This window comes from Schistocerca piceifrons, chromosome 1 (assembly GCF_021461385.2).
Source record: "Schistocerca piceifrons isolate TAMUIC-IGC-003096 chromosome 1, iqSchPice1.1, whole genome shotgun sequence".
Classification (NCBI taxonomy): Eukaryota; Metazoa; Arthropoda; class Insecta; order Orthoptera; family Acrididae; genus Schistocerca; species Schistocerca piceifrons.
Window position 1 is genome coordinate 41,945,703 of NC_060138.1, and position 14,618 is coordinate 41,960,320.

The 14,618-nt window shown below is 37.5% G+C and overlaps 1 protein-coding gene across 1 annotated transcript in view; it reads left to right on the top strand.

Annotated features, from left to right (window-relative positions):
- Positions 1-14,618, top strand: part of LOC124775752 — a 357,417-nt gene that overhangs the window by 118,890 nt on the left and 223,909 nt on the right. Inside the window, exon 8 of the mRNA XM_047250614.1 lies at positions 3,195-3,270. Coding sequence (XP_047106570.1) covers positions 3,195-3,270 — 76 coding nt within the window. The remainder of the gene's footprint in view (positions 1-3,194; positions 3,271-14,618) is intronic.

Genomic DNA, 14,618 nt, shown 5'->3' on the forward strand with positions numbered 1-14,618 from the left:
GAGACTGAACCAAGAAAATTCCAATGGCAAGTGCGATGTGTTCTTATAACTGTGACACAGCTGGTACTGTCAGGAAGCATACAGTAGATCAAGACATGAAAGAACACACATTTGAAATCCTGGAAAGACGGAAATGGCAAGCAGTAAAAGTAAACTGGGAAGGCAGAAGGCAATGGGGTGTGTCGTCTCATCTTCTTACTTTGATTGTAGTTCTGTTCCTCTTTGCAAGGGATCTTTGGATGTGTGAGCTGCACTGTGATAGTTTCTGTAGTAATACAGTTCCAAGCTAAAGATGGCTACAGAACAGTACATGGTTAAAAGGTTATATATAATACTCCATAATCAGTCGGAAAGTCACATAAGATTAAGAAAAATCTTGGATGATTACACATATAGTGATTATTTCAGGTAATATTAATTTACCAATGTGATTTTAGGATGCAAAGTGTGAGTAGGTATTTCTATAGTCATCTGCCAAAAATGTTATCATATTTAACTGAATCAGAGCAATAGCTGTTATTCTGTAACTTCAGAAAAGGCGTAATGGTAGAACAATAGGGTCAAAACAACTAGGCATGTTACCGCAGAGTAAGGCAGGCATCGAGTTAGCACGCTGTGATCCATGTGGCAACTTATCAGCAGCTGGAATGCACATAGGTATGACTGTTGGGCCACTGACCATAACGGGCTCCAGGCTGGCCACATTTCAGTGGTATTACAAAAGTTCATTGCTGGGTTCTTTGCCAGACTTCGTGGTTTCAGGGTAATGCAGGCAACAGACGATAGTAGGTATGTAGTGTGTAATGATCTGTGTGTTAACTCAGAGGCTTAATAAAAAGTTTCCTGAACATGAGTCAAAAGTATTGAAAGGAAGGGAAGTGGAACATACCTTATTAGTTGCTCAGTAAGAGCTGTGGTGACAATTGATTAACGTATCTGTGTGTCAAATGTATATCTATTGAAAAACACTCTTGGGTGTGATTTTCTTTGATATCCCTCTTGGCATTTGCACAGGTTGTGCACATTTGACTGTGATGTATCAGCATACTTTCTGTGTACAATACTGATGCCATAGCCATACTGTTACTAGCATATTGACTTTGAGGGCTGCTGACAGAGCTGTCTGTCGATAGCCTGTACAGTAGCATTTAACATGTTGATAATGTGGAAGTGTTGTCTGTGGAATGGGATAAGTATAGTGTATCTGTCTGCTAATTGTCAGCAGGCTTGCATGGAAACATACAAGTATTCTGTGCAGCATACATTTTCTGTATTGAAACTTAAGTTACCATGTTGATAATGTTTAATTGTATGCTGGTTTCGTGTACATTGCTGACAAGATATATGATGGCTGCAAGTTTATTAGTGAGAAATTCATTTCCATGACAGATGGCTGAAGTTTTGACAAGTGACAAACATGTGACCTGGGATCTCAGTGAGGAGGGGGGGGGGGGGGGGGGGGGGCTAGAGGGGTGGCTGCGAGTGGGGTAGAGGGGCGAGGAGGAAGTTAAGCCCCACCTCTTTCATAATGGCGTCTGGCCTACAGTAGCAAATGACACGTTCACGGTGCGCATCAGATGCGCTCATAACAGTTGCCTTCACACAAATTGTCTGACATGAAATGGCACCTTTGTCTAGAGGAAATACCAATAAGATTGAACAGTATGATGTACAAGCATTTTTGAGGGTCATTACATTACATAAAGATAGGACAGAACCAGCTAGTTATTTATGGTGCTGTGATATATGTGAGTTTTGTTCATTGCATGGTGAGCGAAATATTTGTACATTTAAGATCTCACATCAGACTGAGCAGAATAGCTAAACGTTTAATGTTTATCAGCTGGTAAAGTGCGCGAATGAATACCAACTGCCTCTCTGCATTGCCTTTGTTGACTTTAAAAAGGCATTTGACTCCGTTAGCCATGTAACTGTCCTCCAAGCTTTGAGTGAGCAAGGAGTGGGAGCAGCATACATTGCAGTGCTCAGGAAAATCTACGAGAATTCTTCAGCTTATGTTAACATCAGCGAATCAACTCAAGAATTCCGCATCATGAGGGGTGTCAAGTAAGGCGATCCCATCTCCCCAAAACTGTTCTCTGCTGTATTGGAAATGGCTATGTCAAAGCTGAGCTGGGAAGGTAAGGGAATTAGAATTAATGGAAGATGGCTTACCAACTTGAGATTTGCTGATGATATTGCCTTACTGGCCAAAGACTTCACAGAGCTCCAAAACTTAGTTACAGATCTTGCATCGGAATGTCAGCTGGTTGGCTTGAACATGAACCTTTCCAAAACAAAAGTAATATCCAACAAATGGGTTCCAGCTGGAGATGTGAAAGTCAAGGACAGTCTACTAGAAGAGGTCAGTGAATATGTCTACCTTGGCCAGATTATAAATATGAAGGGAGACATAAGGCCAGAAATCTATCGACGCATCAAGCTTGGCTGGCAAGCATTTGGGAAGAATTCAAAAGTGTTCAGATCAAAAATGCCAGTAAATTTGAAGAAAGCAGTATTTGATCAATGCATTCTTCCTGTGATGACATATGGCTGCGAGACATGGACACTGAACTCATTTACAAAAGGGAAACTTGGGACAGCACAGAGAGCCATGGAGAGATTAGTGCTGGGCTATACAAGAAAGGACAGGAAAAGGGCAGATGACATCCGGTCTGTGACGAAGGTTAATGACATCTTAGAGACAGTAGGTTCCTTGAAATGGCAGCGGGCTGGCCACGTCGCAAGAAGAAAAGACAACAGATGGATGAAGCTACTACTGGAGTGGAGTCCAAGAGAGCACCGGAGGCCTAGAGGAAGACCACCAGACAGATGGGACAAAGACATCAAGAAGATCGCTGGTAACACCTGGCAGAGAACTGCCCAAGACCGCCCCACTTGGAGAAGACTGCTAAAAGCCTACCTGAATCCACGACTCAAAGAGGCCACATCATTTAATGATTGAATTGGCTGATGATGATGATGATGATGATGATGATGATGACAACGGAGATTGGAAATGGATGACACCTCTGAATGGCACATCTGCTTCAGTCCATCACATCAGATTCTGCTACACTGCAGTGTGATGCGTGCCCTTTATCACTGTTGGAAAGTGCCATTTACCAGAGACTCATGTCAAACTATCCGTAGATTCTGCTGTGTAGACATGTTAACACTGTAATATTCCGCAGGAGAGGAAAGCAAAACATTTGATGTTGTCACATTGGTCCATTCTCAAGGAAAGAAAGGCAAGGAACTGAAACAGCAGTATAGCAGTAGCAGTGTAGTGCAATGAGACTACCCAACACATGTAACAGTGCTTTACAGGGATGCAAAGGGCCAGTCAGCAAATCACAAAAATGGAATGCATTTAATCTCGAGATCAAAGTGCGTAAATATGTATGAGTGCAGGGCTTTTGTAGGTTATGAAAGGGGAGGCAGGTTCATTCTTTTCTGTGTATTTTTATGAGTTTTAACAAATTATTTACTCGAAAACCCCCATCCAAAAAGTTTTGAGTATTACACAAAATATTGTTTGGTTAATATGTTAGTAGTCAGTGCAAACACAGCGGGCAATATTTTTCTGTGTAAAGTGTTTAAAAAATTTTTCAACATCTACATATTTTGGGTCACTGAATTTCTAGTGTAAAATATGCCTGTTGGCAACACTGTTTCCAGTGATCTTCTGTTTATAACAAATGAATAAGAACTTCCACATAAACTATTCTGCATTGAGTTTTGTGTTTGGTTTGACCTTTTCAGTGAGGAAATACAGTAGTGAAAGAGTGAAGTGTGTGGACGAAGGGGGGAGGGAGGAGGGCGAGAAAAGAAGGTGGTGGTGGTGTTTAAGAAAAGTGAAAAACATTTCACAGTTGTTGGAAATCTGTCAGAGGTATTGCAGAAATATCTTGGTCCTCAAGTAACGGTATTAGCATCACATCCATTGTGCAGGAATTGCTACAGCCACTACAAGAAGAAATTTAGTGATAACCCACCTGAACAATCATCATCACCTGAATGTGGAACTGAAGAAGATACTGCAGGTGTTTATATTCCAGGATGTGCAATTGTTGATGTGTTGAATGTTAGCATTTCTGCTGTAGCCCCTACCATATCCCCCCTTAAAGGAGAGGTAAGAAGCACAAGAAGAAAACAGTATGTAAAAAGAAAAGTGGAAGAATTGAAACAAGTTTTACACAAGCAACATCTTCAAAACTTTGTGAAGAGTACAATGTAGATGAATTTGGTGCAGAAACTGAAGATCGTGATATGTTCAGGAAATGTGATGTGTGGTTTCAAAACTTAAAAACTGCTCTCTCAGCAGCCACCTACACTGAGAAGGTACAGTTACTGGCACTGATATCAGGTAACTTCTCTAAGCAGCAGATACAGAAATACATACCCTCACATTATTTACAGGAATTAAGACAAAAAATGGATATTTTTCAGCAACAGGTCATGAAAAAAGTGCATGTGATGGGGTAGGAGGTCTGTGTAAACATCTTAACAAGATTTAACCTCCAGCATGAATCTGTTCATGCTATAAGAGATGCTACTGGATTTTTCCACACCATATCAACATAAGTAACTTACATGAAACTCTTTAATTCTAAATAAAAGTACATTAAGGGAATTCTGTTTAAAAGAGAGGCAAGAGTGTTCTGCTCTGAAGCGTGTGATAGGAATTCAATCAAGTCACTACTGGGTTGCTACCTGGAGTGGCACATACATTGTAGGAACAGTTCTCCCTGAAATGCAGCCTGTTAACTGTGTGTGAAATGTAGAGACTGCAGTATATATTAGAAGATTTTATAGTGAGCCACTTCATTTCTTGTGTGTATGACAACCAGTGGTGAGTGGGACAGGTAATAAGTCTCTTTCATGAGCTGCAAGATATAACCATCTCCTTTATGGAACCTCATGGTCCTGCTAATGCTTTCAAATGGCCATCATCAAAAGATCAGTGTGCAGTACTGCTCTTGTTGGATCATCCTTGTCCATGTGCAGATTCAGCTCAGGTATACCAGTTCAATGAGAAGCAGATGGGGAAAAAAAGAACTCTTTTCAACAGTGCAGTGTTGATTGTTACATTGTAGGCAATTTTAATTTATGGAAAGCCATGAAGAAGTAAAATCATGACAGAAGACAATAATAATTTGTGAATAATATAAAAAGAAAAATGGGTGTAATATCTATCTTATTTTTGTTATAAAATGCTTTCGAATATAATTATAAATGTTTTCCCACTCACTTATAATGTTGTAAAGTAATTATTTTAATTCAGAAATACCAGTTTGCATGACATTTACTTAAAATTAACACTCAGTTTGAATATTTAAGTGTCCATGATTTTTTGACTTTGAGAGGAGAGTTAGGTCTACCTAAAAATTTCTCAAATTTTGTACAGACAAGTATTGCCCACTCTGATTGTACATCCCTAAGTACAATGACCAACTAACATACCATGAAATTTTTAGAATATTTAGGATGGGGTTTTGGAGAAAATAATTTCTAAATAACCAAGAAAATTCAGATTCTTTCATCTTTATGAACAAATATTTTGACAGTTCAGGAATTTCATGCATTAATGTCATAACTGACAGCTAGCAGTCATTCCACTTCATCATTTCTCAACACAGTTAACATGCTGTGACTATACATGTTTTCAAAACATAATTTTGAAAATTACGATCACTTTTGGTTGCTTTTACAATTTTTCAGTTTTCTCTTTCATTACGACATTTTCAGAAATACTCTCATTTCGAGAGGTCTGTAGCATTTTAATAAGTCATCAGAAAATTGAAATATTTTGGAGAGGTGTCATATGGAACTGCAACATATCTTTTTCTCAGCAAACTTTGAAATAGTGATGTGACACATTCACTCTTGGCCTGTATGATTTGAGATAGAATGATCCACCAAAAAAATATTTGACAACCGATATTATACATGAAAGCTTAGCTTTCTGTGTAGCTATACTGTGTGTATATTAAGTTAAACTATTAACTTTTCCTATTTGTGTGTTCATGCTCCTTAACAATGATGTTGCTGTTGGATGACTAACTACGTCAAGTGTCCCATGTTATGAATATCTGCTGTCATTGGGTGGCGAGGTCTCATGACAAGACCTATGACTGATTGATAAAAATGCATCGCAATCTTGATTTCAGTGCTACAGAAGCTACTGTGCTGCATTTCATGGAATTCTTGTTCATATTTTCGTAATACGAAACTATGCAGTATTAATGTAGCCGTACAACAAAGATTTTTCAAAATGAATTTTTTTTATTATTTTTATTTATTTATTTATTATTTTTTATTATTTTGAAAGTGCCGTGAAGTTTGATGTGGATGCGTAAAAGTCACCATTCAAATCCTTGATAAAATTTACAGCTCTGGGGAATAGTATATTGACACTTAACAAGGAAAAAATGTTCTTTCGCCAAGGGTATAGTGTATTTACAACTGGAAAAAAGTATTTTTAATCAAGAATCTGGGAAAAACCTGGGATTTGTTTTTTTTTGTGTCCATGTATACACCATTTCCCTACATCCCTGTTGGTTAAAGTTTGTGACCAACGCTTTTCCAGAATGTCTCCCTGTAAGCAATCCTGAGTGTGAGAATCATGCTGATGCCAACATCATGTGCTGCAACTGTGGATGGGCTGTGCACAATCTTCACAGCAACCATTTCATGTATAGCTGCAGCAGTTGACAAACAAAATTTTTAAATTAATTTTCTTCTTACTGCCTCCAAACAAGAGAGCCTTGCACAATATATTTGCAGTTTTCATTACATTTAATTTTAATCATAATTTAATGGAAAACAGTCTCCAACACATTTGTGTGATGTGTAATGGACATGCTATAAACTTCAGACTCATTATGTAATGAAATGTTTGTAGCACATTTATAGCATCCTTCATCTTACAATAAGTTCAAAAGACTGCATTTTTGTACATTATTTTATTAAGAAAAATGTTTAATTTCATGCCCCCCCATTATAGCAAAAAACTAGTAATAGCTTTTATGATACACTTTGTATAATGTTCTGTTACAGTCAAAGTAATTTGGAATGCAGTAAAACCAAAAAATAGTCAAATAAAGCGCATCTGCAATTTCCCACTGTGGCTTTGAAAGAACTAACACACCAATTGCATGAATAATAAATGTATGTGCAAATTTAAATATATCAAGAAAGAATACCAACACCATGACACTTTCTGGAACAGCAGACTGAAAAAATATTAATAAATTGTGGCTTGGAAAGTAGTGATGAAGATAATTGTCAGGAACCCAAGAGCACCACAGCTAGGGGATTGGATAATAGCTCGACCGAGACCTACATTGCGAGAAGGAAATCTCATATGACTGTTGTTGTTGTTGTTGTTGTGGTCTTCAGTCCTGAGACTGGTTTGATGCAGCTCTCCATGCTACTCTATCCTGTGCAAGCTTCTTCATCTCCCAGTAACTACTGCAACCTACATCCTTCTGAATCTGCTTAGTGTATTCATCTCTTGGTCTCCCTGTACGATTTTTACCTTCCACGCTGCCCTCCAGTACTAAATTGGTGATCCCTTGATGCCTCAGAACATGTCCTACCAACCAATCCCTTCTTCTAGTCAAGTTGTGCCACAAACTTCCCTTTTCCCCAATCCTATTCAATACCTCCTCATTGATGAGTTGTAAAATGAATGTGCATTTTATTTAATTTTATTTTTTTAAATTAACATGAGGCAGAGTGTTTAATGGCATTTCTGCTTTGCTACGGTCACTGGATGAGTGCAGAATATGTGCAAAGCTACTCATATATTCAGAAATGAGCCTGAAATTTTAAGATTGTGCATCTCATCCCAAGAGATCTAATGGTTCCTAGGTAATGTATTCAGAGTTAGAAATGTGAATTGTTTTCAAGTATTTAATTTTTTCTTCTGAATCTGTTGTGATATCATTATGGTATTCATTGATCATAACTTAGATACCTCATCTGATCATCAGTTGTCTTTCAGTATTTCCTTAAAACCCGAGTGTTTCATCTGAAGCCTTCACGACTTCATATTGGGTTTTCAGACTAGACACTAGATTGACAATAATGGCATAAAAACATTTATCTTGGATAAATCTTCTGAAATCCTTTCATTCCTGGTTTCATCATGAAATGATTTCTTCTTCTTGGAGCACACCTCTGGAAATTCAGTATTGATATCAATTGCACTGGCAACAACTTGAGACTCAAAGAGAGTTGTGCCCCAATTTTTGTGAAGATATTTTAATACATTTAATAAGCTCTCGATGTTCCTTACCTCAGCATCGCTGGTAGTATTTCGAGCTTGTAGTAATTTGCTTTTTTAATCAGTTAGTAACAACAACTTTAGCAGAACTTATGCCACGATTAAACACTTGAAAGATATTGCATTATCCATAACAAGCTGTACCACAGAATGTGTTTCAGCTGACAAATTTAACTTACTGAGAGTTTCAACAGCAGTGGCAACTGTAAACAAGTGAGCTACAATTGGTTTTATGGTGTCAACCCAAGCAAGCCAACAGGTATCAGATATGGAATGTAAAGAACTCTTGATCCACTATTCGAGAATTTCCCATCATTGTGGACTGCAACTGAACAGGATGTAAAGTTGTTGAATCACTCCAAAAAAAGTTTCTGCTTCATGACATTTCTCAGCTGCACGTACTTGTTGTAAACTGACATGGGTCACAGTATACTTACACTGAATCTCACAGTCAGATTGGAGGTGAAGTGGGATTTGAGGTTGTGCATCTTTGGGAGTCGAGCAGCTACATGTGGGGTTTGGGATGGCAATAGATGTCAACCTGAGCTTTTTTGGTCTCGGTTGTGGGAGACAGCACAAAATGACTCAGATATCAGACTGAGGAGGCAGCATGGTGTTAATGTGAAAGTGGGACCCTGGATTGGCTTTTGTTCTGCTTTTAATATTTCTTCACATGTTTACATGAACATGCTGTAGAGCACAGACATTGGTTTATAACTTGAGCCCTGAGACCCACTTAATGTAAGTGTAAAACACAGAGGCTTATAAACCAGTTACCAGAACAAATGGGCACACTAGCCTGTAACTCTGTTGTTATTAGGGTTCACACTGTAACATGTCAAGATGGTTTTCAAACCATGGCTCATGAAAGAAACCAGTTACTAGTGCATTAATTGAACTCTTAGTCTCAGCTACACGTCAGAATGGGAGTGACTGTCCGGTATAGGTACATTTAGGCAAAAATACAAAGGAAACCACTAACCACAGTCTAAGTTCATATATGCAAGATTTTATGGGTCCTTTTTAGTGTGAAAGATCAATTGAGTATAAGTCTTCTTACTCACATACTTTCTGTTGTCGGCTGGCACTGTCCAAGGCGTTGATTTCAGTGTGCGTTGGGTTTGAACTTTGCTGCTTGCTGGAACTCTGCCCTACTAATCAATTGATGGCCTCTGTCTACTGTGTTTGGGCCTGTTTACATACAGGTGGTTAATGACTACATTGCCTTTTACATCCAGTTTACAATCAGTGAGTCTGACATCAGTGCTTTCTTGATGCATGTGACCACATACTGAACTGGCAGAAGCAATTGGTACTGTATGTCTTAATGTAGGTTACAAGGTTTATTGCTAGTATTAATATTTAGATAATTTTTTTGGTTGTTCTGGCAGTCCTTCAAGACACTGTCATTACATTCTCCATTATGATAATGCTATGACAATCATAGGGAGAAAATTTTGAAAGAGGATTCCTAAAAAGAGCTCTTTTGTAAGCCCCACTCATATTACTTCTATTGTCCACAGCATTCACTGATACGAATTGAGTGTTTCACAAGTGTTGATCTAATTAAAAGTGCAATAGCAACTACTCTTTTCTGATTTCAATCTGCTAATTCTAGAAACAATTTATTTCATACCTATAAATTCTCCTTTTTAAGTAAATATAATGAAGGATGAATGTTACCTGTTCAATTTAATTCAAATCAGAAGCTACATCAGTAATCATTTAATGATGCTTTGCATTTTCTCTCCATTCCAAGGTTGCACTGTTGTCGTGATTGGCATAACTAGAAATAAAATCATTCTGAGTATATCCCTTGACAGATAATGAACTTGTAAATGCTTTCCAGTTTCTACTCTCTCTGTGAGCTTGCCTACATGTTTTTCAAGAACGAGATCATATTTCCTCGAGCTCTGCTAATATTCTGAGGAGATTTTCATTATTTGGATCTCCAATTTTCTGAAATTAACCTCTGATGGCTGAGCCTATTTCACAAAGAAATAATGTGTGATGAAGCAACCATCTTGTTATCTGTTTCCAAATATAGCCTTAATTTTCAGTCTGCTTCTTGATTCTTTAGAATATAGTACCAGAATGTTTTAACAGAATCTCAAAAGTTTCTTCATTTCAGGTAACAATCCTTATGATATTTGTTAGACTGATATTGTGGGATTCTGTCTCATAATATTTTCCACTTTAATTGACATGAATATTCTGAAATGAACGAACTGTATCAGCATGACTAGAAGAAAAGGGCAAGAAAAACAGAATAATGTTTGCTGGCTTTCACTCCATATTAACCACTCACAGGACTCACATTCATTGTTTAGAAGCTTACAATGGTGTAGAAATGTTGGAAATATGTAGGAAGTAATGTCTTCCAGAAAATGTTTTGGATGGTTAGTTTACTGTCTCTTCTATGTTCTTAGTTGTGGAATTTAAAGTGTTTAAAGTTCCAACAGAGTTCAAATGATAATGTTGTAAAAGAGTTTAAAAATATATATGAAACTCTAAAAATGACTTAGCTGACGAGATTGAAGCGCACTTGAAATGGGGAAGACAGTTTGGGCATTGAAACCTTGTCATTCCTATCCATAGAGTATTTTTTATCTCAGAGTGTAAGATTTGACACAAAATGTTGGGGGAATTTTTGTTCCACATTCTTTTCAGTTTAGCTGCAGTAGTTGTAGCAATTTCACCACAAGTGATGTTAACTGTTTTATTCCAGTATATTTGAAATAACTGTTACTAATAAGATTTTATCATTTAGTTATGTAATTTCATAAAATATTTTGATGTGTGTCGACTAGCAAAAATAAGCTAAAAAGACAAACTTTAAAAAAATAATCAAAAAGAATCTCTCAAACACAGAAAATGCATTTGAAATGAGAATTAATTAAAAATGTGATAAAAATGCAAGAAAATCTCAATTAAAAAACATATTTAAAAACAAGTTGCTTGAATGCAGTTTATGTTGGAGCATTGCATGACACTGCTCAGTTAAAAATAATGTATCATGAACATCTGGACTCTACTTATAACATGTCACTGGAAATAATGTTTTATCATTCAAAATAATGAACTCAATAATTGAGCACTCCTGTTCAACTTGTCCTATTTATGTCGAGCCTTGAGATGTTGTGAGCATGGGGAGCAGATGGAGGAGCAAGTTGGCTGCTTCCAAGTGATGAATGGTACAATGGAAAAATTTCCCACAGTGCTGGCTCAGTTCACACTTCACATCGATCACTTGCTGTGATACATAGAAGTAACAAGATTTTGTGATAACCTGTTTAAAGAGACATAACTTAGAACTCATTGATGAATGATAAACTGTTCATTGTGTATGCTACATGTTCGTATATAGCTATTTTTAGTTCTCCTTGCTGTCTTCTTCTAGTTTTTGATGAATATTTCCCAACTCTTCTTTTCCTCATTCATTATTCTCTTTGCTTGGATATTCTTCAGTCGGTATTCTTGCTCCTTCGTTATCACCTTGTGCTCATCTTTTGGCTCCAGCCCTTGGTGCTGATCTCTTTTCTTTTTTTTTTTTTTCATTCTCTCTGTTTTTCTTTGCTATATTGTGCTCTTTAATTATATATTTTACTCTGTCATTCCGCCAATGTGCCTCTTAGTTTTGTTGCATATTTGTATATTGCTACTGACTATTGATGTTCTAGACAGGTTCCACTCTTCATCCACACAAAGAGTCTCAGTTCTTGGTGATTTTTGTGCTACTAACATTAGGAAACTTTTTCTTGTTATAGTCTTCTTTCAACTTCCATTCCTTAACAGGGTGTATACGACCCGGGACAACCGGGAAATCCGGGAAAAACCCGGGATTTTTTTCATCCGGGTGTTAAACCGGGATAAACCCGGGAATTTTTCGGAATTCCGGGAATTTTTCATTGTTTTAGCTTTCAGTTAAATTTTTGTAATTTTGACTGCAGAATGGACTCTAGCAAAGAATGTTACTTTATCCTGCTACTAGAGAATGATACTGCAGCAATAAAATATAAACGAGAGAGAAAAAATAAAAGTTTAGTGGCAAAGGAAATGTGCAATTTACAACAACAAAACACCGTGCACGCACAAGCGTCTGCAAATAGCAAAAATATGTCAAAGGCCGTAGGGCGCAGACTAATTCTTCGTAACAATAAACTGCTTGCTATGAGCACGACGTCACAACTACATTAGTTTCGTTTGACCAATTGCCAGCGATCTGTTGCGCATGTGCATTTGACTCGAGTATAAGCAGTACCTTCTCCCGCTACTTGAAGTTTGGCTGTTAGCTGTATCGGTAGTAGCAGAAAGCAGCCAGATGCAAACGAGAAAAATTTTTCTCGCGCGCCCTAGCTGCCAGATTCACGCTTGCACAGAGTTGTCTGAGTTGTAGTGGGGAGGGGGTTGACCTCCACGTGATCCATGTTTACGTTAAGTGATTTCGCTGCTACTCTTCGTGTACAACTCCCACGTCAAATGAAAACAAAACGGATTTCTGTGGCCGGGAGCTATCAAGTGAATTAAAATACATTCACATAATTACGGAGGGCAAAAATATATTACAAATTTCAGTTTTCTGATTTTATTTTATTTCCGAGTTAGTAGCAGTCAAGCATTAATCGCCTTGCAGAACAGTGAAGTTAGATTTGCAAGTTTGCTAAAGAAATTTGGCTTTATTAATCTTTCCGTTGAGGCAATTATTTTATTTGAAACGAATTGTTTCATTCTACAGTATTGGCTAGTTCCAACTGTTCGCTGAATTTCAAGTGCCATATATGGCATTATGCCATAACAAAGAACCAAAAATGAGATCGTAGAGTACTGGTACTCCAAGAAAATTTACATCCCAAAAACCACACTGAAAAGCATAATATCAGATGGGACCTACCTCATTGTGAATCTCGAAAACGCCAATTTGCACTTCAAGCCGAATTATGCATTTTAGTATGGTTTACGAAATTCCGATGATCTTTGGAGTATGTATCCTCTGATGCCCTGTTTCTTTTATGGTGTAATGTAAACTCTCTTAGTGCTTTATACACACCAACATACGGGCTTCCTACACCACTGCAGTTGCACACGCACAATAATGCTTGTTTTCTGGCGCTCTCTAGCAACTGGTAAATCGAACCTATTTCTAACAGTCTCCGGATAGTATTGCGAATGGTGGTTAGAAAAGCGTTACTTTCAAAGTAATTCTCTTTTTACGCAAGATGAATTATGTTACGTGTGAGAAAGTGGGATGGATATCTAAATCACAGAGTGTTCGAAACTGAAGTTTGAGGACTAGCCACTTACAAGAATTTCGAGCCGCGACATTTATGTCATAATTTTAAATTTACTGGCACGTTTGTGTGGTGTATCTTAAAGTATAACACACGCCAAAAAAGATCGATGTTACATGTGAAAGCTTAGCTTCTGTTGTAGCGTGTTATCTTTGTGAAACACAAGGGCGACTCCATTCTGTACACCTTCATTGCAACCATGTCAGTATAATTTGTACCTTTCTCTCAGCAATTTTGAGTTCTTTCCTTTCCGTTAGGTCTCACTCATTCCAGGGATATGAATATTTTTCCTCAATCATGTCTATACCCTCCTCACTCTTTCCTGTCAAGGTTATTACATTTAATGTGCCCCCCTTTCAACTTGTTTTTAGCTTTTTATTGAGTTCTAGTTCATCTTCCTGAATCAATGGTTCTTCTTATATTCCTTGGATTTTTTTCAGGCTGTGAAGAGGCATCAATCATTCCATGGGTACAAGAAGTGCTGTCATTAGATATTTTCAATCTGAGGCTCATTTTTTTCATATAAGGCAATAACATATTTTACTGTTCTACTGGCCTGCCAAGCCTAACACATCTGAGGATTTTCTTTCAAGGTTTACTCCCTCAGCCTTTGAAGATACCACTTCACCACACGGCAGTGGTTCCTCTCTTCTTATCCTCAGAAAGAAGAGGGTGCTTCCTCCACCAACAGTAATTATTTCACAATCACACAGTAGATTTACGCTTACTATTTTTCTTTTCTCTAGCTTTAATATCAAGGGATTGGTTTTTGTTATTTTCTTTATCATTATATATTAAAGTAGAAACAAATCCTAGGTTGAATGAACTTGCCTGAGCCTTTTTTCCTTTCTCCTCTTTCTGTCTTCTTTTCTCTTATCTTCATTGCCCCATCCTTTTGTTTAGCTTCCATGATGACAGTATCACTTAAATCAAGCTTCCACTCATGCACATCAAACTCACAACTGTCAAATGTTTGTAAACCAAATCACTGTTAATGTTGCAGACTCATAGGTCTGGAGACAAGGTGGAAGCCTACT